Source organism: Mytilus galloprovincialis, chromosome 2 (assembly GCF_965363235.1).
Source record: "Mytilus galloprovincialis chromosome 2, xbMytGall1.hap1.1, whole genome shotgun sequence".
Classification (NCBI taxonomy): domain Eukaryota; kingdom Metazoa; phylum Mollusca; class Bivalvia; order Mytilida; family Mytilidae; genus Mytilus; species Mytilus galloprovincialis.
In genome coordinates this window covers 1,436,632-1,461,538 of record NC_134839.1, presented here as the reverse complement: position 1 = coordinate 1,461,538, position 24,907 = coordinate 1,436,632, and the positions used below count along the sequence as shown (strand labels likewise).

Genomic DNA, 24,907 nt, shown 5'->3' with positions numbered 1-24,907 from the left:
TTAATATTAATTCACTCATAAGGTCTTTGCATCGGAAATACACATATTTACTCTATTTTCATGCACTTGTCTCTGTAAAAAACCCAGTGACATACCTATATATTTTATTTTTTTATTAGACATTTTCATCCTTAGATAGTGATAGAAGGCACGAAACAGTGATCCACACGGGAGCCGCAAGCCTTTTCAGTGTAACACGTATGGTTGTTAAAACGTATTCTCAAATTGATGCTCTCCTCGAAGACGGAGACGCCACAAAGTTGAAAATGCCTCCTTACAATCATGTGTTTTACACTATATAGGCTTGGCTCCTATGTTGAACACAGTTTCGTGTCTTCTTTACAAACCCAAAAACGAAAGCTACGTCATGGAAATCTAGGCGATAGCAATACATCGGATGTCATCACAGTCATCGTGAAGTAAAAACGGAAATTGAACTTGCAGGTCTAGATCTGTCAATAGAAACAGATCAAAAGTTTAAGGTAACTTTTTTTGACAATTTCCTTTCGAACGATTGATTTTGCAGAATTTAAAATTTTAAATAAACGATACATGTGTCTCTTCATGAAAGCATTCACCGCAGCGTAGCATTCACCGATTTGCAATATTTGATCAGTTGAATTAGAAAATTGCGATTTTACAAATGTACATACTATACGAAGCGGCGACAATGACTCCACTCAAGCTTAACCGGAAAACTCTCAGAACCCATTGTTCTGTTTGTGTAGATTACCAGCCGTTGTACACGTGTGAAAAAAAGTCAGGACCGCCCTTTTCGATAACTTTTCTCGTGCACGCACCACCTTCTTTAATAAATAACGGGCTTCATACTCTAATTCATATTTCATGGTTAAGTCCGTATTTCAGACATTTTAAAGGTACACATGCCCAACTGGCAGGTGTCATCTGACCTTGACCTCATTTCCATGTATGCAACAGGTCAACTATATTTGGTGTTTGAAAATATTAAACGATTTACATGTCAGTCTGGCATGTTTTATTTGACCTTGACCTTATTTTAAGGTTTTTTGCTCAATGTTTATTTCTTTGTCTGTTTATTTAATACAAATAGCAATAGGTCGACGTTCTATATTTGGTGTAGCAACTTTACCTGACCATATAGGAACATAGGTATTTAGTCGGATCTTAACACGTACTTGTGATTTGGTTAAAACCGGTTTTGTTCAAAATATACGAAGAAATGTCGAAATGTTCAGGACTTAATTAAATTCGTATTTCGGTAGGATGGTGCAAGCATACGATTTTTATTGCGTCTTACACTTTCAGAAGCGAATAATCTTCAACTACTTTATTCAAATATTGTGTAAAAACGTTAATTTTGAGCTATGAAAGTCAAGTGGCTCGAGTATTTTTCTGAGGAAGTTTTAAAAAATTGCAAAGAAATCAAATATTTTTACATTGGGTTAGCTTTCATTAGTCTTAACTATCTATAGATTAACAACTTTTGGTCATATTTATAATTTAGAATCATCATTGAAGGTGGGGGACGATTTCGCAGATAATTAATTATATTGATGTGCCATTTGTATGCAAGAGTGACATTTCGTTGTATTATGTGCCAATTCGAAAAAGTTATGCGAGTATTCTCTCCCCTTAACAGGTTCATTATTTTATAATTAAGTTTAGGTTTCTGATATAATTTTGAATAATTACAAAATGTATCAATTCAATATATTTCAGTTTTTGTTATTGGTGTATCAAAAACATTGATGTACGAATATAATTTCATAAATTTGAAACGTTTAAAATGATTACATACCAATATAAAGAACCGTTCATCATTTTTGATAAAGACTATGAACGAAAATCTATTTGTTTATCTTTCCTTGGTGACAGATTGATTGCGAAAAGAACCAGCGTAATATCATGGTAATCACAGAGAGGGACCAGCAAGCAATTTTTAATTGTAGCTTATTTAACGTTAAAACAATTTTCCACTATAAACGAATGTTACTTTATACAAATATAAGGACTTTGTTAGCTAAATCTACAAATTTTATTAGATATTATGATTTTTTATTGCAATAGATTAATATGCTATTTGGTGTATGGAATGATAATAAGGTGTATTATATGGCTGTCTGACAATTCTCATCTGACCATGACCTCATTTGCATGGTTCATTGGTCAATTCTAAGTTTTCCTGGTTTAATTTGTTTCTTAGATAGTCATACTATATGCAAAAGGTCAACTATATTAAAAGTATGTTCTGATTGTCAGGTGTACATGTTTGTTTCTTCGATGGCAATAGGTCAACTATATTTAAAGCTTATTTGATGTATGGAGTGATTGTAAGATGTACATGTATGTCCAGTTTGGTTCATCTGACCTCATTTTTCTTGGATCTTGTTAAATTTATGTGATAGTTTTTGCAATGACTATCAACATAAGTAACATCACTGGTTAGTAAAGAAGGCGAGACATCTCAGCGTGTGTACTCTTGTTGTAGTTCACATACCATAAGCAATATGCTAACTATTTTGGTGTATGGTATGAAATTCGTTAATGACAAGGAAAGCAGGCGAGATCGTGTTAATTTTTGTTTTTATTTTACAGGGATCTGAAATGAATACTATCTCACTTGTAATCACTTTTGTTTCATTTTACAGGGATCTGAAATGAATACTTTGTTTTATTTTACAGGGATCTGAAATGAATACCGTTTGTTTTATTTTACAGGGATCTGAAATGAATACTTTGTTTTATTTTACAGGGATCTGAAATGAATACCGTTTGTTTTATTTTACAGGGATCTGAAATGAATACTTTGTTTTATTTTACAGGGATCTGAAATGAATACCGTTTGTTTTATTTTACAGGGATCTGAAATGAATACCGTTTGTTTTATTTTACAGGGATCTGAAATGAATACCGTTTGTTTTATTTTACAGGGATCTGAAATGAATACTTTGTTTTATTTTACAGGGATCTGAAATGAATACCGTTTGTTTTATTTTACAGGGATCTGAAATGAATACTTTGTTTTATTTTACAGGGATCTGAAATGAATACCGTTTGTTTTATTTTACAGGGATCTGAAATGAATACCGTTTGTTTTATTTTACAGGGATCTGAAATGAATACTTTGTTTTATTTTACAGGGATCTGAAATGAATACTTTGTTTTATTTTACAGGGATCTGAAATGAATACCGTTTGTTTTATTTTACAGGGATCTGAAATGAATACTTTATTTTATTTTACAGGGATCTGAAATGAATACCGTTTGTTTTATTTTACAGGGATCTGAAATGAATACTTTATTTTATTTTACAGGGATCTGAAATGAATACTTTATTTTACAGGGATCTGAAATTAATATTTTGTTTACAGGGATCTGAAAAGAATACTTTATTTTATTTTGCAGGGATCTGAAATAAATACTAGCTCTCTTGTAATTGGTGAAGGTGTTTTATTTTACAGGGATCTGAAATGAATACTGTTTTATTTTACAGGGATCTGAAATGAATTGTTTTATTTTACAGGGACCAGAAATGAATACTTTGTTTTATTTTACAGGGATCTGAAATGAATACTTTGTTTTATTTTACAGGGATCTGAAATGAATACTGTTTATTTTACAGGGATCTGAGATGAATACTATCTCTCTTGTAATCGGTGGAGGTGATGAAGCTGTTCTGTTGAAGAGTAAGATTCAGCAGCTGACCAACTGTCATGAAATTCAAATTTGTAAACAAGAGGAATCGTTTGAGTTGTGTAATAACAAAGGATTTGTTCTTGTCTGGTTGCTGATGGACATGCCTGTTGGGCCAGATATACTTAGTTTGACTACATCTATTAGGTATTTTAAACTCACTTATTAAGTTGATTAATACCTTTGACCAGCATCTTTATTAGGTAAGCTACACCATCCATGCATATACATTTATGTTGTTAAATGATCTTTCATATGTATTCAAAAAATCAATTCACTAATTGACAGTTAGTCCTATAAGGAACACTGCTAGCTGGTGTTAATATCAGCAATGCCAAATTTGTCAGTCGACCTGTTAAGAAGTTTATAGTCAATTTTTAACAATTTTTCGTAAATTTTTTACAAAAATATTCTCCTCTGAAACTACGGAGACAAATTTATACAAACTTGTCAACAATCATCATTAGGGTATCTAGTTTTGAAATCAGTGTGTCTGATGATCCCATCCCAGAAGCAAGATGGCCGACATGGCTAAAAGCAGTACAAAGGGTAAAATGCAGTTTTTGGCTCATATCCCTGAAAACAAAGCATTTAAAGCAAATCTGAAGAATAAAATTGTTCATTTGGTCAAGTTCTATATGCCCTGAAATTTTTAGACCATTCAAGCAACCTGTTGTTGGGTTGCTGCCCCTGAATTGGTTATTTTAAGAAAATTTTGCAGCTCTTGGTTATTATCTTGAATATTATTATAGATAGAGATCAACAGTAAACAGCAATAATGTACAGCATAGTAAGACCTAAAAATAAGTCAGCATGACCTAAAAGGTCAATTGACCCCTTAAGGAGTAATTGCCCTTTATTGTAAATTTTTAACAATTTTCATATATTTTGTATGTAACTGTAACTACTGGGCCAAGTTAATTATAGATAGAGATAATTGTAAGCAGCAAGTATGTTCAGTAAAGTAAGATCTACAAACCAATCACCATCACCAAATCACAATTTTGTCATGAATCTATCTGTGTCCTTTGTTTAATATATGCACATAGACCATTGGGAGCGACACAGGCTCTAAACTAGTTATAGAACTGTAACAATGTTATGATATTTGTATCTTGTAATGTAAAGCATTTTAATAGAAATATGAAAATAAAAATATATGTTTTAGATATGCAAGTAAATGTAACAGAGGAACAGTTATAATAGGTGTAGCCAATGATATTTCTTCAGGTAAATTAGTTTTTAATAGTAAGCAATTAATATAGAAACATATGCTCACACTGTCTGGCATTTGAGCCAAACTGACTGCCTAAAAAGAAAAATTATTTCAAAATTCCTCTTTTATTAATACTTTTAAAAACAAGTCTATATCGTAGCTAATGTCCCTTTGATATTTGTAGTTGTATGCTTTCTGATTTGGCAGCCCCAGTTGGAAGGGATTATGTTCACCATAAGCAGCTATTATTTGTGTGTTTTTCATTTACAATAACTATTTCACTATTGTAGTTGATTTGCGGCGTCATGGTATAGATGAGATTGTTCTTGAACCTGTGGAAGAAGATCTCATCCGACAGAAATACTCTAAATGGACCTCGATCACCATTATTCCTGGTTAGTTTCTACTTTTATTGGTTTTTTTTCAATGGAGGATCGTCCTGAACATGCATGAAATATTTGACACTAGACATTAAGGGGGCTCCTGGGTATAAATAAAAAAAAATTTCCAATATAGGATTTCGCTATATTTTTTTATAAATGAAGTTGTGATTCATTAGATAGGTATTTCACTTGACCCATATATTTCATCTTTTCGTACTGTGATTTTTTTTTAAACAAACGACAACCACTGAATACTGCAGGCTCCTGACTGGGAACAGGCACATAGATAAATAATGTGGCGGGGTTAAACATGTTAGCGGTATCCCAACAAGAAAAATGAAATAAAAAAATGGGGTCACCGTTCATTTAACCTCACAACCTGCCTCTGGAAGAAGCATACATTTTTGTTAATGTCCTTTTTTTCTGTTGAACTTATAGGAGAAATAGAGGTAATATCGAAATAAAAAAATAACCTAATTACAGAAATCGCTTAAATTTTACAATTATTTAGTTTATGTACAACTTATATGAAAACAATAATAAAAAATATAGGTCACCGATGAGTTAAAAAAGATATTTCAAATTTAATGCCAAAAAAATGTCATTTTTGCATCAAAGGGAGATAATTTGGAGCTTTTTCAATGATATAAACGTTTTCAAAGTCATCTGGGGCCAAACCGAATCGATTTTTTGGGATGATTTTTTTACTATATCATAAAGTAATAACAGATTACTAATAGTGTAATGAATAAAATTTGTAATGAAAAAATAAAGGTTCAGTTTTTTGGTGAAATTTTTGTTCCCACGAGCCACCTTAAGCAACCAACAATCAAATTCAATCAATCTTTTGGGGATTAAAAAGCACTGAAGCAAGAATGCATATGATACATATCAAATAGATCAAATCAAATTATTTTATTGGTGTAAAATCCAAATATTGGATTGTTTCCAAGACAAAGATGACAATCATTACAAACATACAATATTGAAATTAAAACAACATTCATATTCTATAAGACTATAATTACAGTAAAATTGATATAAAATCGAAGCTGAGAAAATATAAACTGGTTGTAAAGACTCTTTTCTTACAATTGCTTTTGTTGTTAATCTAAGCTGTTAAGCTTTTGGTGAGACAAAAGTTAAAACATTGGATCATGGTTTTTAAATGATAGTAGAAGATTTTACAAGTTAAATGTTTCAAGACAAAAAATAAAGAGGCATTTTTTTTCATTGGTATTATATATAAATAAATAAAAATAATATATACAATACTTTATGAGATATTAGCCTAGGATTGATTTCACCATACCTTTTGCAGACTCTTGATTTAAAATTTAATTCCCTTTTGTATATATGATAATATTATCAACACCCATCTTATCAAAGCAAAAATATTTGGTATATTTTATTGTTTACAATTGAGGTGAAGAAAAAAACTGTTTTCAATAGTTTCTCTTTTCATAGATATATATATAGAAACATTATACAAGGCTTAATATTTGTCTGCCCACAAAATTGTACATATTTATGGAAGGAATAGACAATTGTAAAGTTCTTTTGGATAGATTTGGATGGTTCTGAGATGCACATTAAAGAACTTCCATCATCTTCTGAAAACCCTGGTACTCCAATGTCACCTTCTTCAACTATATGTGCAGAACAACCCACAAGAGGTGGATTTAGGTAACTATATGTACAGAACAACCCACAAGAGGTGGATTTAGGTAACTATATGTGCAGAACAACCCACAAGAGGTGGATTTAGGTAACTATATGTGCAGAACAACCCACAAGAGGTGGATTAAGGTAACTATATGTGCAGAACAACCTACAAGAGGTGGATTTAGGTAACTATATGTGCAGAACAACCCACAAGACATGGATTTAGGTAACTATATGTGCAGAACAACCTACAAGAGGTGGATTTAGGTAACTATATGTGCAGAACAACCCACAAGAGGTGGATTTAGGTAACTATATGTGCAGAACAACCCACAAGAGGTGGATTTAGGTAACTATATGTGCAGAACAACCCACAAGAGGTGGATTAAGGTAACTATATGTGCAGAACAACCTACAAGAGGTGGATTTAGGTAACTATATGTGCAGAACAACCCACAAGACATGGATTTAGGTAACTATATGTGCAGAACAACCCACAAGACATGGATTTAGGTAACTATATGTGCAGAACAACCTACAAGAGGTGGATTTAGGTAACTATATGTGCAGAACAACCCACAAGAGGTGGATTTAGGTAACTATATGTGCAGAACAACCCACAAGAGGTGGATTTAGTAACAATATTTCTTGTTTCATGCTACTGTAAATTCAGCAATTATTGTAATGTTTTTATTATTGCAAAAAATGTGACTGGGTTATAATCGCAATAATTTAAACTTGCAGATTGAAATACAGACCTTGAATCAGCACTTTTCTTAGAACGAAATGACCAATCCTGAGTTCTTCATTCGGAATGATAATTTTGTTAACCAATGAATTCTTGCCATAAAACTTTTAAATAGAAAGTAAAAATAGAGCATTGTTAGATCCTATTTAAAGAAAGTGATATTTGGAGACTGCTAAAATGTGTACTATTATTCTAATTAGGATTAACATCTTTTCTTCAGCATATCTGTGGACAATAAATCTGGTCAACTTAGTCTTGCACAGCTTGGTGGATTGAATATTATGAAATGTATGACTACACAGATCAATGGACAACAGAATGAAAAACTAAAGCAACAGTCTGCTAATGATCATACAACTAAAGAAAAAGTTAGGAGGTATATGTCCTCATTTAGAAATGTTGTAGAATACATTAAAATTTTAATGTTTTAAAAAATGTATGTTTTTGAACTGTAACTGTCAGGTATGTTTGGAAATCAAAGTGTTAATGAATATTGATCATACCATTTCAAAGTCATGTTGTTAGAATGAAGTAAAAAGAAGAACCCCTAACAATGTTGAAATTGATATACTTAATAGTTATGAAAACATTTTCTATCTTTATTTTGATTCAATGGAAGATAAATCAAATATTTTCTACCTTCATATTTTTGTCGAGCCTGCAACTTTTGTTGCAGAAAGCTTGATATAGGGATAATGATCCGGCGGCGGCTACGGCGGTGGCGTTAGCTTACTTCTTGAAAGCTTTATATTTTAGAAGGTGGAAGACCTGGATGCTTCATACTTTGTATATAGATGCTTCATGTTACGAAGTTTTTGTTGCAGAAATCTTGATATAGGGATAATGATCCGGCGGCGGCTACGGCGGTGGCGTTAGCTTACTTCTTGAAAGCTTTATATTTTAGAAGGTGGAAGACCTGGATGCTTCATACTTTGTATATAGATGCTTCATGTTACCAAGTTTCCGTCAGTCACATGTCCAATGTCCTTGACCTCATTTTCATGGTTCAGTGACCACTTGAAAAAAAAGTTCAAATTTTTTGTAATGTTGAATTCTCTCTTATAAGTAATAGGATAACTATATTTGATATGTGCGTACCTTACAAGGTCCTCGTGTCTGTCAGACAGTTTTCACTTGACCTCGACCTCATTTCATGGATCAGTGAACAAGGTTAAGTTTTGGTGGTCAAGTCCATATCTCAGATACTATAAGCAATAGGGCTAGTGTATTCGGTGTATGGAAGGACTGTAAGGTGTACATGTCCAACTGGCAGGTGTCATCTGACCTTGACCTCATTTTCATGGTTCAGTGGTTATAGTTAAATTTTTGTGTTTTGGTCTGTTTTTCTCGTACCATATGCAATAGGTCTACTATATTTGTTGTATGGAATGATTGTTAAGTGTACATGTCTAGCGGGCAGATGTCATGTGACCTTGACCTCATTTTCATGGTTCAGTGGTCAAAGTTAAGTTTTTGAGTTTTGGTCTTTTTATCTAATGCTATATGCCATAGATCAACTATATTTGGTGTATGGGAATATTTTATGATCTTTATGTCAGTCAAGCAGGTTTTATTTAACCGTGACCTCATTTTCACGGTTCATTGCACAGTGTTAAGTTTTTGTGTTTTGGTCTATTTTTCTTAAACTATAAGTAATGTGTCAACTATATATGTTGTATAGAAGCATTGTTAGCTGTACCTGTCTGCCTGGCATGGTTCATCTGACCTGGACCTCTTTTTCAAGGTTCATTGGTCTTTGTTTAGTTATCTTGGTTAATGTTAAGTTTATGTGACAGTTGTAATAAAGCTTAGCTTTATACTTAGGACTATCAACATAATATCAATGATTAGTATAGAAGGTGAGACATTTCAGCGTGTGCACTCTTGTGTTTCAAAGGGAGATAATCCAAACATTTTCTACCTTTATTTTGTTTCAATGGGGGATAATTCAAACATTTTCTACCTTTATTTTGTTTCAATGGAAGATATTTCAAACATTTTCTACCTTTATTTTGGTTCAATAGGAGATAAATCTGCCATTTTCTACCTTTATTTTGGTTCAATGGAAGATAATCAAACATTTTCTACCTTTATTTCGATTCAATGGAAGATAATTCAAAAATTTTCTACCTTTATTTTGGTTCAATGGGGGATAAATCAATCATTTTCTACCTTTATTTTGATTCAATGGAAGGTAATTCAAACATTTTCTACCTTTATTTTGTTTCAATGGGAGATAAATAAAACATTTTCTACCTTTATTTTGGTTCAATGGGAGATAAATAAAACATTTTCTACCTTTATTTTGTTTCAATGGGAGATAAATAAAACATTTTCTACCTTTATTTTGGTTCAATGGGAGATAAATCAAACATTTTCTACCTTTATTTTGGTTCAATGGGAGATAAATAAAACATTTTCTACCTTTATTTTGTTTCAATGGGAGATAAATCTGCCATTTTCTACCTTTATTTTGGTTCAATGGGAGATAATCCAAACATTTTCTACCTTTGTTTTGATTCAATGGGAGATAATTCAAACATTTTCCACCTTTATTTTGGTTCAATGGGAGATAATTCTGTCATTTTCTACTTTAATTTGGTTCAATTGGAGATAAATCAAACATTTTCTACCTTTATTTTGTTGCAATTGGAGCTAACCCTGCAATTTCTGCTTTATTTTGTTTCAATGGAAGATAATCCAAACATTTTCTACCCTTATTATGGTTCAATGGGAGATAAATCAAACATTTTCTACCTTTATTTTGGTTCAATGGAAGATTATTCAAATATTTTCTACCTTTATTTTGTTTCAATGGGAGTTAACTCGGCATTTTCTGCTTGATTTTGTTTCAATGTGAGATAATCCAAACATTTTCAACCTTTATTTTGTTTCAATTGGAGATAAATCAAACATTTTCTACCTTTATTTTGTTTCAATGGGAGAGAGTCCAAACATTTTCTACCCTTATTTTGGTTCTATGGGAGATAAATAAAACATTTTCCACCTTTATTTTGGTTCAATGGGAGATAAATCTGTCATTTTCTACCTTTATTTTGGTTCAATGGGAGATAATCCAAACATTTTCTACCTTTATTTTGTTTCAATGGGGGATAATTCAAACATTTTTTTACCTTTATTTTGTTTCCATGAGAGATAATCCAAACATTTTCTACCTTTATTTTGGTTCAATTGGAGATAATTCAAACATTTTCTACCATTATTTCGTTTCAATGGGGGATTATTAAAACATTTTCTATCTTTGTTTTGTTTCAATGGGGGAAGAATCAAACATATTCTACCTTTATTTTGTTTCAATGGGAGATAAATCAAACATTTTCTACCTTTAATTTGTTTCAATGGGAGATAATTAAAACATTTTCTACCTTTGTTTTGTTTCAATGGGAGAAGAATCAAACATTTTCTACCTTTATTTTGGTTCAATGGGAGATAAATCTGCCATTTTCTACCTTTATTTTGGTTCAATGGGAGATAATCCAAACATTTTCTACCTTTGTTTTGATTCAATGGGAGATAATTCAAACATTTTTCACCTTTATTTTGGTTCAATGTGAGATAATTCTGTCATTTTCTACTTTTATTTTGGTTCAATTGTAGATAAATCAAACATTTTCTACCTTTATTTTGTTGCAATGGGAGCTAACCCTTATTTTGTTTCAATGGAAGATAATCCAAACATTTTCTACCCTTATTTTGGTTCTATGGGAGATAAATCAAACATTTTCTACCTTTATTTTGGTTCAATGGAAGATTATTCAAATATTTTCTACCTTTATTTTGTTTCAATGGGAGTTAACTCGGCATTTTCTGCTTGATTTTGTTTCAATGGGAGATAATCCAAACATTTTCAACCTTTATTTCAGTTCGTTGGGAGATAAAACATTTTCTACCTTTATTTTGTTTCAATTGGAGATAAATCAAACATTTTCTACCTTTAATTTGTTTCAATTGGAGATAAATCAAAAATTTTCTACCTTTAATTTGTTTCAATGGGAGATAATTAAAACATTTTCTTCCTTTATTTTGTTTCGATGGGAGTTTACCCGGCATTTTCTGCTTTATTTTGTTTCAATGGGAGAGAGTCCAAACATTTTCTACCCTTATTTTGGTTCTATGGGAGATAAATCAAACATTTTCTACCTTTATTTTGGTTCAATGGAAGATAATTCAAACATTTTTTACCTTTATTTTGTTTCCATGGGAGATAATCCAAACATTTTCTACCTTTATTTTGGTTCAATTGGAGATAATTCAAACATTTTCTACCATTATTTTGTTTCAATGGGGGATAATTAAAACATTTTCTACCTTTGTTTTGTTTCAATGGGAGAAGAATCAAACATTTTCTACCTTTATTTTGGTTCAATGGAAGATAATTCAAACATTTTCTACTTTTGTTTTGATTCAATGGGAGATAATTCAAACATTTTCCACCTTTATTTTGGTTCAATGTGAGATAATTCTGTCATTTTCTACTTTTATTTTGGTTCAATTGTAGATAAATCAAACATTTTCTACCTTTATTTTGTTGCAATGGGAGCTAACCCTTATTTTGTTTCAATGGAAGATAATCCAAACATTTTCTATCCTTATTATGGTTCAATTGGAGATAAATCAAACATTTTCTACCTTTAATTTGTTTCAATGGGAGATAATTAAAACATTTTCTTCCTTTATTTTGTTTCAATGGGAGTTTACCCTGCATTTTCTGCTTTATTTTGTTTCAATGGGAGAGAGTCCAAACATTTTCTACCCTTATTTTGGTTCTGTGGGAGATAAATCAAACATTTTCTACCTTTATTTTGGTTCAATGGAAGATAATTCAAACATTTTTTACCTTTATTTTGTTTCCATGGGAGATAATCCAAACATTTTCTACCTTTATTTTGGTTCAATGGGAGAAGAATCAAACATTTTCTACCTTTATTTTGTTTCAATGGGAGATAATTTAATTATTTTCTACCTTTATTTTGTTTCAATGGGGATAATTAAAACATTTTCTACCTTTATTTTGGTTCAATGGGAGATAATTCTGTCATTTTCTACCTTTATTTTGTTTCAATTGGGGATAATTAAAACATTGTCTACCTTTGTTTTGTTTCAATGGGAAATAATTCAAACATTTCCAACACCTTTAGTTTATTTTAATAAGAGATATTTCAATCATTTCCTACCTATATTTTTTTCTGAAAATTACATTTCTGAAAACGTCTTCTGTATTTATAAAAAAAGAACTTTCATTGAAATGAATCCTAAAATACTTGAGTGAAATGGTACTATAAACTAATATTGTTTTCAGTAAAATTTAATGCAAGGTAATCCAAGCATTTTCTTCCTTTTAAAAAAAATTAAAATAGACATTGGAATCTAGTACATCTGAAAAAAATGAATATGAACTTTTTATTTCTCTTTTTGTCGAGCCTTCGACTTTAGTCGAAAAAGCGAGACTAAGCGATCCTACATTCCGTCGTCGGCGTCGTCTGCGGCGGCGTCCACAAATATTCACTCTGGTTAAAGTTTTTGAAATTTTAATAACTTTCTTAAACTATACTGAATTTCTACCAAACTTGGACAGAAGCTTGTTTATGATCATAAGAAAGTATCCAGAAGTAAATTTTGTAAAATTAAAATTCCATTTTTTCCGTATTTTACTTATAAATGGACTTAGTTTTTCTGCGAGGAAACATTACATTCACTCTGTGGTTAAAGTTTTTAAAATTTTAATAACTTTCATATACTATCCTTGATTTGTACCAAACTTGGACAGAAGCTTGTTTATGATCATAAGATAGTATCAAGAAGAAAATTTTGTAAAAATAAATTTCCACTTTTCCGTATTTTACTTATAAATGGACTTAGTTTTTCTGCGAGGAAACATTACATTCACTCTGTGGTTAAAGTTTTTAAAATTTTAATAACTTTCATATATTATCCTTGATTTGTACCAAACTTGGACAGAAGCTTGTTTATGATCATAAGATAGTATCAAGAAGAAAATTTTGTAAAAATAAATTTCCACTTTTCCGTATTTTACTTATAAATGGACTTAGTTTTTCTGCGAGGAAACATTACATTCACTCTGTGGTTAAAGTTTTTAAAATTTTAATAACTTTCATAAACTATCCTTGATTTGTACCAAACTTGGACAGAAGCTTGTTTATGATCATAAGATAGTATCAAGAAGAAAATTTTGTAAAAATAAATTTCCACTTTTCCGTATTTTACTTATAAATGGACTTAGTTTTTTTGCCAGAAACAAAACATTCACTCTGTGGTTTTAGTTTTTAAAATTTTTATAATGTTCTTAAACTATCCTGGATTTCTACCAAACTTAGACAAAAGCTTGTTTCTGATCATAAGATATTATTCAGAAGTAAATTTTGTAAAAAAAAAATTCACTTTTTCCGTATTTTACTTATAAATGGACTTAGTTTTTCTTCCAGTTAACATTACATACAGTCTGCAGTTAAAGTTTATAAAACATTTATTAGATTCATAAACTATCCTGGATTTTTTACCAAACTTGGAAGCTTCTTTGAAATCAAAAGACAGTATCGAGAGGGAAATTTTTATTGATGTTTTTCCTCATTTTTGTTGAGTCTGCAATTAACAGCAAACGTAGGCGCGACACTGGGTTCCGTGGAACCCTTACGAATTTTTCAATAATCATTCTTTTTTAGAGAGCGAATTAAAGACAGTTGTGATCAATTACGAGTTCTGCTGCCTTACATAAGGGGTCGTAAGACTGATATGGCCTCCATTTTAGAAATGTGTGTAGACTTCATTAAACTTGTCAATGCAGCTCTGCCTCAAGACTTTCAAAACCAAGTATGTATGAAAATTTTGGAAAATGAATAAATTTTGTTGTTAATATAATTGGATTCTAGTCCAATTTTAAAAATCTTTAGCAATTAAAATAGTTAATAATATAACAGTTCAAAGAATCTGCAAAATGGGTACATGCTGATTATGTGTTATTGCTAATGGCAAGGCTTATTTGGTTAGATAAGAAATTATCCAAATGAAAATAGGTCATCTTTTTAGTCCTTTGAAGATGCAGAGTGTGTGTCATTAGCCAAAACCTCCATCGGGTATATTCTATCTAACAGACAGCATTGCTTGGGATAATCTGAATGACATTAAATTTAAAACAACATGAAAAATATTGAACATATGCTGTAAAGAAAGCAAGAAATAGTGAATATTCATACAAATTAATGTAGAAAAGTCATTTAAAAAGAAGTGTATAATATTAATACAGTCGACTCTCATTATGTCGAAGTCAGCCGGACCAGAGAAATATTTCGAGATACACGTAGTTTGACTCAAATGAACACCGGAAGTTCAACAATATAAGGGACACAACTCTTGCTCAGCTTGGTAAAGCTAAAATAAATCCGGATGAATATGGCCAGGGGATCGATATTCTAGTATCAGATTGATGTATTTGTATGTCACAGTCTTTTATTATTATAATGACATTTTTTTTACTTATTCAATTACAAATAATCCTATGGCTTTTCCAAGACAGTAATTTCCAATCGATAGTTTCATTATTCAGGTTGGTTATAACTGACAAAATTGTTTATTCTCGGATACAAGAGATTTAAGAAAATTTTCTATTCATCTCACTCTTTTTTTTCAAAAGAAAATATAACAAGATTAAAGACGCCGTTTGAGTAGTTTTTAGGTGATCATCAACGGAAGCCATAATCCTCACTTTATACACACCCAAGCTCATTAATGTAAATCACAAATTAATTGTTTTGTAAACATTTTAAATACTTTTTCATGAACATTAACAATGTATCATTAATTATTTATAAAAATTCTATAAAAGATAATCTTAGGTAAACACTCATGGAAATAGCATGTCGTAAATCAATACAGTGGTCAGTGACCGGAAATTTAATTCCACGTGTATACATAGTTCCGAACATCCGGGTATTGGACTACAGAGTTACTTCCCTTTACATTGTTGTTACTATGAGCGGTGAAGCGATCCGCCATTGTTATTGCAAGTTTCGATACATACACAACGTTTATTGCACCTTTCTGTTAAAATAAAGAACTGACAACATGCCCAAAACATGCTGTGCAGTTGGTTGTCAAAACCATAATATGATGTTAAAGTCTTTATCGTTCCATAAATTTCCTAAAGACCAAGAACGCTTTAATCTGTGGTTGACTGCATTGAAAAGAGACCGACCAGACGGTACACCTTGGATTCCTACCAAGAACTCAGTAGTGTGTAATGCACATTTTATTTCTGGTATGTATATTTGTTTATTTTACTTATGAATTCTGAATTTTGTCTTCTTTTTTTTCGTACCAAGGATGTATATATCAGTTGTACATTTGTACATGTATGATGTATGTCCTTGATTATTTATATTTATTTGCTTCTGTTCATTGATGTTCAAAGTCTCATTCACAGATATTATATTGTTGTATTCCATATATATTTAAAATATAAGTAAACTAAACTGAAGGTAATTATCATGATTCTCCTGACCTACATGTATATTTGTAAATTAACAGTTTTTTTCATTTACAAACACCTTTTTTCTAGGCAGCCTTTTTTCTATGTTTTTAGAAGACATATTACTTAACAAATATTTTGTTTTTTTGCACTTGTAGGAAAACCATCAAGTGATCAAACTCACCCAGATTATGTTCCAACATTGTTTAACTACAACACTAATGTAAGCTCAAAGAAACAGCAACAGCAGAAACTTCAGAGGCATGCTAATGCACTGAAAAGGAAGCATGAAACAACCCCTATAGTAAATCAGGTGTCGGAGTGCAAGAAACTAATGCTATCTCCAAAACAGCTATTTCCAGGAAATGAGGAAAACATACAGCCGATGTACATAGCAGAACCAATTTCTTCTTATAAAAATAGGCACGGCTTTAACAAACCAACAGAACAACCTGAGCGTGAAATGTTCTTCAAAGAAATTAGCAATTTACGTGATGAAAAGGACAATATTTTGATTGAGAACCAAAGTTTACATGATCAACTAGTGAAATCGCAGTTAAACTCAGCTTGTGTTGAAAACAATGACCAGAAATGTAAATATTTTACTGGACTCTCTTGGACTGTGTTTATGAGTGTAAATACCTACTTGTCTCAATTCTTGACAAGGACTCCTCTTACTGACACTTTTTCACTAAGAGATCAAATGTTCACAACTTTAATAAAGCTACGGTTAGACATACCATTTGAATTCATAGCTCATCACAGAGGTATTGCATTATCAACAATAAACAATATTTTCTGGCGCTGGATTAATCTAATGTATGCAAAGATGGACTTCCTTATTCACTGGCCAGACCGAGAAACAATTCAACAGACTACTCCGGGTATTTTTAAGGCCAAATTCCCAAGACTTACCTCAATTGTGGATTGTTTTGAAATTTTTATTGAACGCCCCAAAAACCTACAGGCAAGAGCTAAAGTGTATTCAAATTACAAAAAACATAGCACTGTCAAGTTTTTCATTGCATGCAACCCATTAGGAGTTGTTACTTTCCTATCAAATGCATGGGGTGGTAGAGTGTCAGATAATGAACTTGTGCGCTCTTGTGGTTTTATTGATCGTAAATACCATCACCCAGGTGATCAAATTCTGGCAGATAGGGGCTTCCTTCTTCAAGATGACTTTGCAACAGAGTGCTCAGCTGAACTACTTATACCAGCCTTTACGAAAGGAAAAAAACAATTACCTGCCAAAGATGTTGAAACCTCACGAAAGCTAGCAAGTGTGAGGATTCATATTGAAAGAGTTATTGGAGTAATGAAGAATCGTTATACCATTTTGAAAGGGACTTTGAATATTGTTTTAGTGAAATCTTTGAATGATGAAGTTGAAGAATCTTGTTTTACGTCAATTGACAAAATTGTCAGAGTGTGTGCATCCCTAACTAATCTTGGTGATGGAATTGTATATTCAGAAAACTGAAATATTTTACTCTGAACTGAAGATGTTTTAATGTAATACATTTTTTAGTACAATTAAAACACAATTATGTAATTATCTTATCTCATCAATACGTTGATTTTGCATATCTAGATCTACATAAATTAAAAACTAATTCGACAAAGTAATTTATTGAAAACTGGCTACTTATAATTATTGTCCAGTGGCAAATATTTTATGCATGCTAAGGACAATAAAAGTAAAGTCTAAAATATCACAGTCTTATAAGGTATACAATGTAAAGTTATATAACAACAAACAATTGAGATATTAAAACAAGGAAATAGTTCAGAACTATATGCATCATCTATTTGGAATATAACATAAATTTTACACACATATATATAAATACATGTACAAATGCAGGTTCCTACTGTTTTTTACAATATGAGCAGTACCAGGTAAACTTTGGTACTCTTTTCATCTTAATGCAATCCAGATGAAACCACTTATATTTACAGTTCTGGTTGTCACAACCTATCATGTTGCCATCTTCAGGCGTCTGACATATACAAAATAATTCATCATTTGATATAGGCTTTTCCGTTGGTGATGAAATCTTTCTTGTAAGAAGTTCAGGCACAACTGCATTAATAAAAAAATTATGTGATTTCTCTAGCATTGTTTTGATGAATTCATCGTCTTTAGTAACATTGCTGACAACAGTGAATTTTTCACCCCATACCACAAAAAAGGATGTGTTCATGTTGTGCACATACATTTGCAGTTGAACCTGGCTATAATACTGATGAGTTTTTTTCAGTTCATGGTCTGTTTTAAGACAGGTATTGGGGTCTGCAAGAAACTCGGGAAGTAGACTTGATCTATATTTGTATGGACATTTCACTTCCAATACACTACTTCCATGGCAGTCACATGTTGCTATTCCATCTGCACTGACACCAATATATGGATAATTTAAATCAATCAAAAAACCTGCTTTCTTTACACAAAAGTTTTGATGGTCAGTACACATTACCTGTTGAAATTCTTTAATGGCACTTTTCTCGTGTTCACGTCCCCAGATAACTGCTGGTACATTTAATGGTTTTGGTGCTGGGTCACAGATTTTCTTCAACAGAGATGTTGAGGGATTTTCAAGGGTTGTATGTAATACATTGTGCACTGTTGATGATGTAATTCGGCCTACACGTTGGTCATACCATGTCATAGAGCTGCTCTGGGCTGTTGTGCAGTCATATATATACCTAGTCACTTCATATGATATTGTCATAGAGTCAGCAATACCTTTGCATTTATCATATAATTCATCTATGCTAAGCTTAATATTATCAGGATGATACCAGTCTTTGAGTGCTGCTGGAATTTTGGGGGTATTAACTGTTGGTGTTGTCCAATGAAAGTCAGTTGAATACCCATTAAATGTGCATAGAACAATTGGTTTTGTTGTACATCCTTTTAGTGAATCTAATAGTTGCTGCTTTTGATTATCATTTGCTGGTGTAAATTTCCGGGTACGATTTCTTTTACGAGACTTGGCTTTCAAAACCGTACTTGCTTTGTAAAACTTTATTTTAGAAATTGGGTCTGGTAAAACTTTCTTTACAAAATCAGCATTCCATTTACATGGTTCTTCAGTGCATGCTTTCCTTGTGTAACCAAGTCTGCCTGCTGCTTCAATTTTAAACAGGAGTGCTGCAACATGGGAACATACCTCTGATAACCTGATAAAAAACAACATTAAAATAAATATTTATAGAAATTATTCAATAATTTATATTCTTGTAAAACTATATTGTTTTTCAAATTTATAATTATTTTGAAGTTCATTTCTTCATAATTGCACATTTATAGATAGATTAATGAAACAGAGCCTACAAATACAGACAATACATTGTTATTAATATAATATTGTTAATGTTAAGATAATAGATTGATGTCTTGATTGTTGAAATACTTCTCGCTGGACTGACACATGTATGTGTTTATTAACCCATCATCATCAGTTATTAGGTATTTGATTTTCAAATAAATGTGCAATGAGCTACAAGGAAAGAATAAAGCCAGTTAAAATAGCATAAGTAAATGCTTACCCAGCCATGCAGTCACAGTGGGCTGCAACAACAGTTCCACTAGAATTTACTGCAACCCATGGGTGATGTGGATCTTCATTAACTCTCTGAGATGGTTTAACATCAGCTTTCAGGATAAATGGGGCCCCTTTTTCTGTTAGGTAGTGAAATACAGTTTGAACCCATCCAGAAATAAAGAAATTGTGTGCTTCTAGGCTTTTGAAAGCTTTCATGCTTTCCCTTGTGTAAACACCTGAAATTACAAAAACTTTATAAGTATTGTGTTCATTTATGTGTGTGTACAGTTGGATCAATAACTGGTATAAAACACTCACTAAAAGTCCGGAGATTAAAATTGAACTATACAGTTATTTGAGATATGTATGACCTGCGAGTACTTTGACTCTTTTTTTGAAAGCCTCTTGTGACTTACAGTTTCCTTTTCCAGAATAATACCTATAGTTTCAGTCTGTCCATTTATACATATGCAGGGGAAAATAAGTTTGTCTTATTTTATTGTCTTCATACTTTTTTTAGGGAAATTTAATATAATAAGATAAATCTTTTTAATTATCTGATCAATATTTTTTTATTACTAAACCTTTATTAAGAATTTTGCCAATTACTGAATTAGATTCAATAAACAACTAAGACAGGTGACTGATTTACACAGGATGTCTAGATCTGTATTGACATATCTATTTCACATGGCAAGGTAAATTCAAGACACACACAGATTAAAGAAGACAGAACAACAGGGGATATGCCTGTAATGTTAAAAATAACTTCATCAATTACCTGTTAGAATATTTGAACAGAAAACAGATGCCCCCCTCCCCTATTATTATTTAAACTTGGTCTAATAAAGTGTTATTATTATCATACAAGTACACTTAGTAAGAGGCATTATAAATACATAAATTATTTATGATAATGAGAACTAAATAATTGAAACATACACATTAATTTGAAGGTCCGTAAATTTTGGAAGACTTGATTTTTTTTCTATTTAAAAAATTACTTTCAAAAAATATTTGGTAATTAACAGTTTAATTTTATAAAAGAATAAATAATCTTAAAAGTATGATTTAGATTTAGGGTTGTTATGTTTTCTCTCTTCATGAGATCAATGTAACAGACAATTAAGTTATTCAAGTAAGATGTTTATTTTATTTTAATTTTCTACACTCAAGGATTTGTATAGTAAGACAAACTATACAAATCCTTGCTACACCCAAATCATTTTTTTTTCAATTCACGCTTGACAAGTGTCTTACGAAATTAAAAAAAAAACTGTTTATTACAGCATTGAATACATACAGAAGACATATTTTCAAAGTTCAGGAAAATTTTGAATTAAGAAAAAGGATTTGTTTAAGTACATGAATTTTGTTTAATCTAATCAAAATTCACGGCAAAAAAAGAAATAAAAAATAATTTGACAATATATTTTCATTTATTTTTAAATTTCAATTCGGTATTTCTTGATTTAAATGAGGAAAAAAATAAAATAAGTTAATGTTTTGGTATATAAACTAAAATATAAACATTTATAATGTTTAGTAACTATATATGTATAAAAAAAGCGGAAGAAAAGCAAAATCTTAAAATTGAATGCAAATACCTGGGCTGTCAATAAGGTATGAATACACATCACCCCATTGCACATCTGGCCATTTACAGGGATTATTCTGCCAAACGCCAGCGGGTAACTTGTAAGGACACTCTTTACAACTAATTAGATCCAATTTGCACTGATAACGACTTAATGCTTCACCATTTAAACTCTCTTGATAATTGTACGACATTGTAACACCTGATTAATAATTAGACTAATCTCACACTTGCTAATTAACCTTGTTTATATAGATATCTTACCTATGATGCCCCATTACTTATAATGGTATCTATGGTAAAGCTTCACCCCTCAAAGATGGCGGATTCGGTAACTAACCGATAGTGACATCACGACGAAATTAAGTATTGTTAGATTAACTCTTCAATCCACTTAAATCCCGGAGGTCATGTTTTGACATATGTGTATTAGTTGGAGATAAAAAATGAATTTTGAATGCTTTTGTTAACCTTGGGACCGTATATTTAGTTCGACTCAACCGAAATTTCGACTCATCCAATTTCGACTCATCAGGAGTCGAATTACATACTTTTGTATGGAATAAAGTTCGGGACCACGTGAAAACTTCGACTCATCTGAAATTTCGAGTCAACCGAGTTCGAGACAACGAGAGTTAACTGTATTATACTTTTATACAGAACTCATCATTTTTAAGCAATCAAATCATGCTTCATGTCACTACTCTTGTTGTTTTAAATGGGGCCACTTGATTTATTATGTAGTCTGTGTTTATCATTTGGCAATACATGAGATATATATATATATGTACGTCTGAGTTGGTGACAACTCTACAACAGATTTATCCATCGGATCACCAGCAATTCAATTCAATTCAATTCAAAATATTTTATTGTTCAAATATCAAATGTACATTTAAACAAAGGGATTGGACAAAAGGCAGTGCAGCAATGATGGTGATACATGGCTGTGTACATTATTTATATACAACTCGTCTAAACATCAACCCAACAATGTTAGATCTGTAAATTTGCGAAAGCAAATTTTTTTTTCCCTCACCGGGATTCACACCCATGCTACTGAGATATTGTGACACCAAATTGCCTGCACTGTAGCCGTCCCGCTAAACCACACGACCACCTGGGCTTATATACTGTAATGGGTAACCAGGCATTTATATCTCAAACGTCCGTTCCAAGTTGTCCACAAACAATACAGTAATACTAAAAACTACAAATATCTATATTATGCACAATGAACTAAAATAAACACACTGACTCTTTTCCGATATAAAGTAAAAACATACAATTATATATATATACAAATATAATACAATAAAACAGCCTGTCATCAAGATGGGAGTGGTGCATTTACCAAGAGGCTTTACAGGATAATTTGGTGGATTAGCAACTATGAAAAAATTAGCAGACATCAAAATGATTTTTTGTTTTTTTTTATATTGGTTTTTTGTTTTTTGTTTTTTGTTTTTTGTTTTTTTGTTGCTTTTGTTTTTTTTTTCTTTTTCTTAATCATCTTTTAATTCTTTTATTTATTAATTCTCTATATTTTTTTTTTTGTATGTCCTTTTTAATAAGGGAGCTACCATTTGATTTTTATGGGGGGGGGGGGGGTAGGATGAAATTTGAAAAAAATAGGCAGGACAGGAGTTTTGAGTAAAAAAAAAAAGGCAGGATGAGACACTTACAAAAAAAAAAAGTCAGGACGATAATTTAGGTAAAAAAAGTCAGGATAAACTATGAAAAAAAAGGCAGGACCAAACAGAGTGAAAAATAAAAAGGCAGGACAGAGATTACAGCTAAAAAAAAATGCAGGACAAAATTTTTCATCCTAGCCCCCCCATAAAAATCAAATGGTAGCTCCCTAAGATACAATTATAAAATCCAAACAAAATGTTATTTTCAAGTTCTATACATTTTCTAATAGGTTGTATTATATTACATTTATATATATGAACTTATTGTTTGATAACTGTACTGTTGTATATTATATATGTTGGATAAAAAAAATAAAAAAAAAAAAAAAAAACATGGGAGTGTCTGTCACTAAAAGACAGTATGGCTGGTACAGTCTGTCTTTATCAGACAGTTTGACTGCTGTTACAGCCTGTCCTCCGAATGGGACAGTGTTGTCACGGAATAGAAGTTCCTTCATAACATAAGTTCCAAAAGGAATAAACATTCTGGAATATTATTTCCACAGGAATAAATATGACAGTACATGTATATGTTCCTATCAGAATAAATGGTATAGAATATTTGTTCAAACAAGAATAGGTATTATGACATTGTTTATAACAAAGTGTCCAGAGGAACTTCTGTTAGGTGGAACAAATATACGTTGACAGTCTGTCACTTCCAGACAGTGCGGGCTGGTACAACTTGTCCTCCGAATGGGACAGTCTGTCACTACCTGACAGTGCGGGCTGGTACAGTCTGTCTCCCAAGTGGGACAGTCCTATGTCAATCCTATCAACTTGTACGTTCACTTTGTACCCAGTGGAAAGTGTCCTCTGATTATCAAAGCTCTTCTATCATTTAATATATCCAACATACGCTCTGTTGAATGATGACAGCTCATCGACAGCCACCCGACAGCCTCGAGTGCTGTTTCTCAATCTCTTATATACCTGTGGTCGAATACATTATTCCCTTGATAGGAGTGTTCTCTAAATGTTTTCCATACGGAAAATAAAGAGCCCCTTTTCGATCACCCCTTTAATCTTCGACCAGTCCACTAACTTTCCCGCAAAACGTCTAAATCTGTGTAACTCTTTCTCAAGCATAAAACCATGCATTTCTACACTAAGATTCTACTCAATTGTAACCTTAACAACCAATTAACATTACAATACATTTGAAAAGTAAGCTCTTAACAACTTGAGTATTGCATTGAATAAAGCATTCTTTGAGGACAGATGTAATGTTATCTTTTTTTTTTATTATCCAGTCTGGTTGGCTTGCTAACAGTTCCTTCAGTGCTTTGATTGTAAAAGTGTTTTCTGCGTTATTTGTTACAGATTACTGATATACTGGCCAGGGATTCTTCTACACCAGAATCTCCTACACCAAGCAAAAAGAAGAAATCTAAAAAAGAAGAGGCTGACTCAAATACAGTTTCATCAACTGTTGATACAGATATGTAAGGCTAAAGAATATATTTTTATGCCCCATTGATGGGCATTATGTTTTCTGGTCTGTGCGTCTGATCGTTGGTTTGTCTGTGTGTCCGTTTGTCTTGCTTCAGGTTAAAGATTTTGGTCAAGGTTAAAAGTTTTTTGGTCGAGGTTGTTTTTGATGAAGTTGAATCCAATCAACTTGAAACCTTTTTTTTTTTAAACTTGAAACTTAGTACACATGTCGCTTATGATATGATCTTTCTAATTTTAATGCAAAATTAGAGATTTCACCCCATTTTTACAGTCCATTGAACAAAGAAAATGATAGTGCCTATGGGGCATCCGTGTACTAGGAACACATTCTTGTTATTACAGTTTTCAAATGATTTTCTTCTAAGAAAATGTATTCACATTTTAAATGAAATAAATGCAGGAGTGAGGTACAGAATAATT

At 31.7% G+C, this 24,907-nt stretch overlaps 3 protein-coding genes across 4 annotated transcripts in view; 2 read left to right on the top strand and 1 right to left on the bottom strand.

Annotated features, from left to right (window-relative positions):
- Window positions 1-24,907, top strand: part of LOC143062654 (uncharacterized) — a 29,396-nt gene that overhangs the window by 1,826 nt on the left and 2,663 nt on the right. The window contains exons 2-8 of the mRNA XM_076234342.1: window positions 3,605-3,822; window positions 4,844-4,905; window positions 5,182-5,286; window positions 6,843-6,960; window positions 7,908-8,063; window positions 14,389-14,536; window positions 24,356-24,477. Of these exons, the coding sequence (XP_076090457.1) occupies window positions 3,605-3,822; window positions 4,844-4,905; window positions 5,182-5,286; window positions 6,843-6,960; window positions 7,908-8,063; window positions 14,389-14,536; window positions 24,356-24,477 (929 nt within the window). The remainder of the gene's footprint in view (window positions 1-3,604; window positions 3,823-4,843; window positions 4,906-5,181; window positions 5,287-6,842; window positions 6,961-7,907; window positions 8,064-14,388; window positions 14,537-24,355; window positions 24,478-24,907) is intronic.
- LOC143062653 (uncharacterized) lies at window positions 15,636-17,748 on the top strand. The gene is made up of 2 exons (XM_076234341.1): window positions 15,636-15,980; window positions 16,349-17,748. The coding sequence occupies exons 1-2, from the start codon at window positions 15,788-15,790 to the stop codon at window positions 17,671-17,673; spliced, it is 1,518 nt and encodes a 505-aa protein (XP_076090456.1). The 5' UTR covers window positions 15,636-15,787; the 3' UTR covers window positions 17,674-17,748.
- On the bottom strand, window positions 17,780-21,704 carry LOC143062652 (uncharacterized). Of its 2 annotated transcripts, none has more exons than XM_076234339.1 (3): window positions 21,349-21,704; window positions 19,746-19,977; window positions 17,780-19,376 (listed from the first exon to the last, which is right to left on the bottom strand). In XM_076234339.1, the coding sequence occupies exons 1-3, from the start codon at window positions 21,530-21,532 to the stop codon at window positions 18,062-18,064; spliced, it is 1,731 nt and encodes a 576-aa protein (XP_076090454.1). In that variant the 5' UTR covers window positions 21,533-21,704; the 3' UTR covers window positions 17,780-18,061. The 2 variants fall into 2 exon arrangements, with proteins under 2 accessions (XP_076090454.1, XP_076090455.1); XM_076234340.1 differs by having other exon boundaries at window positions 21,603-21,704.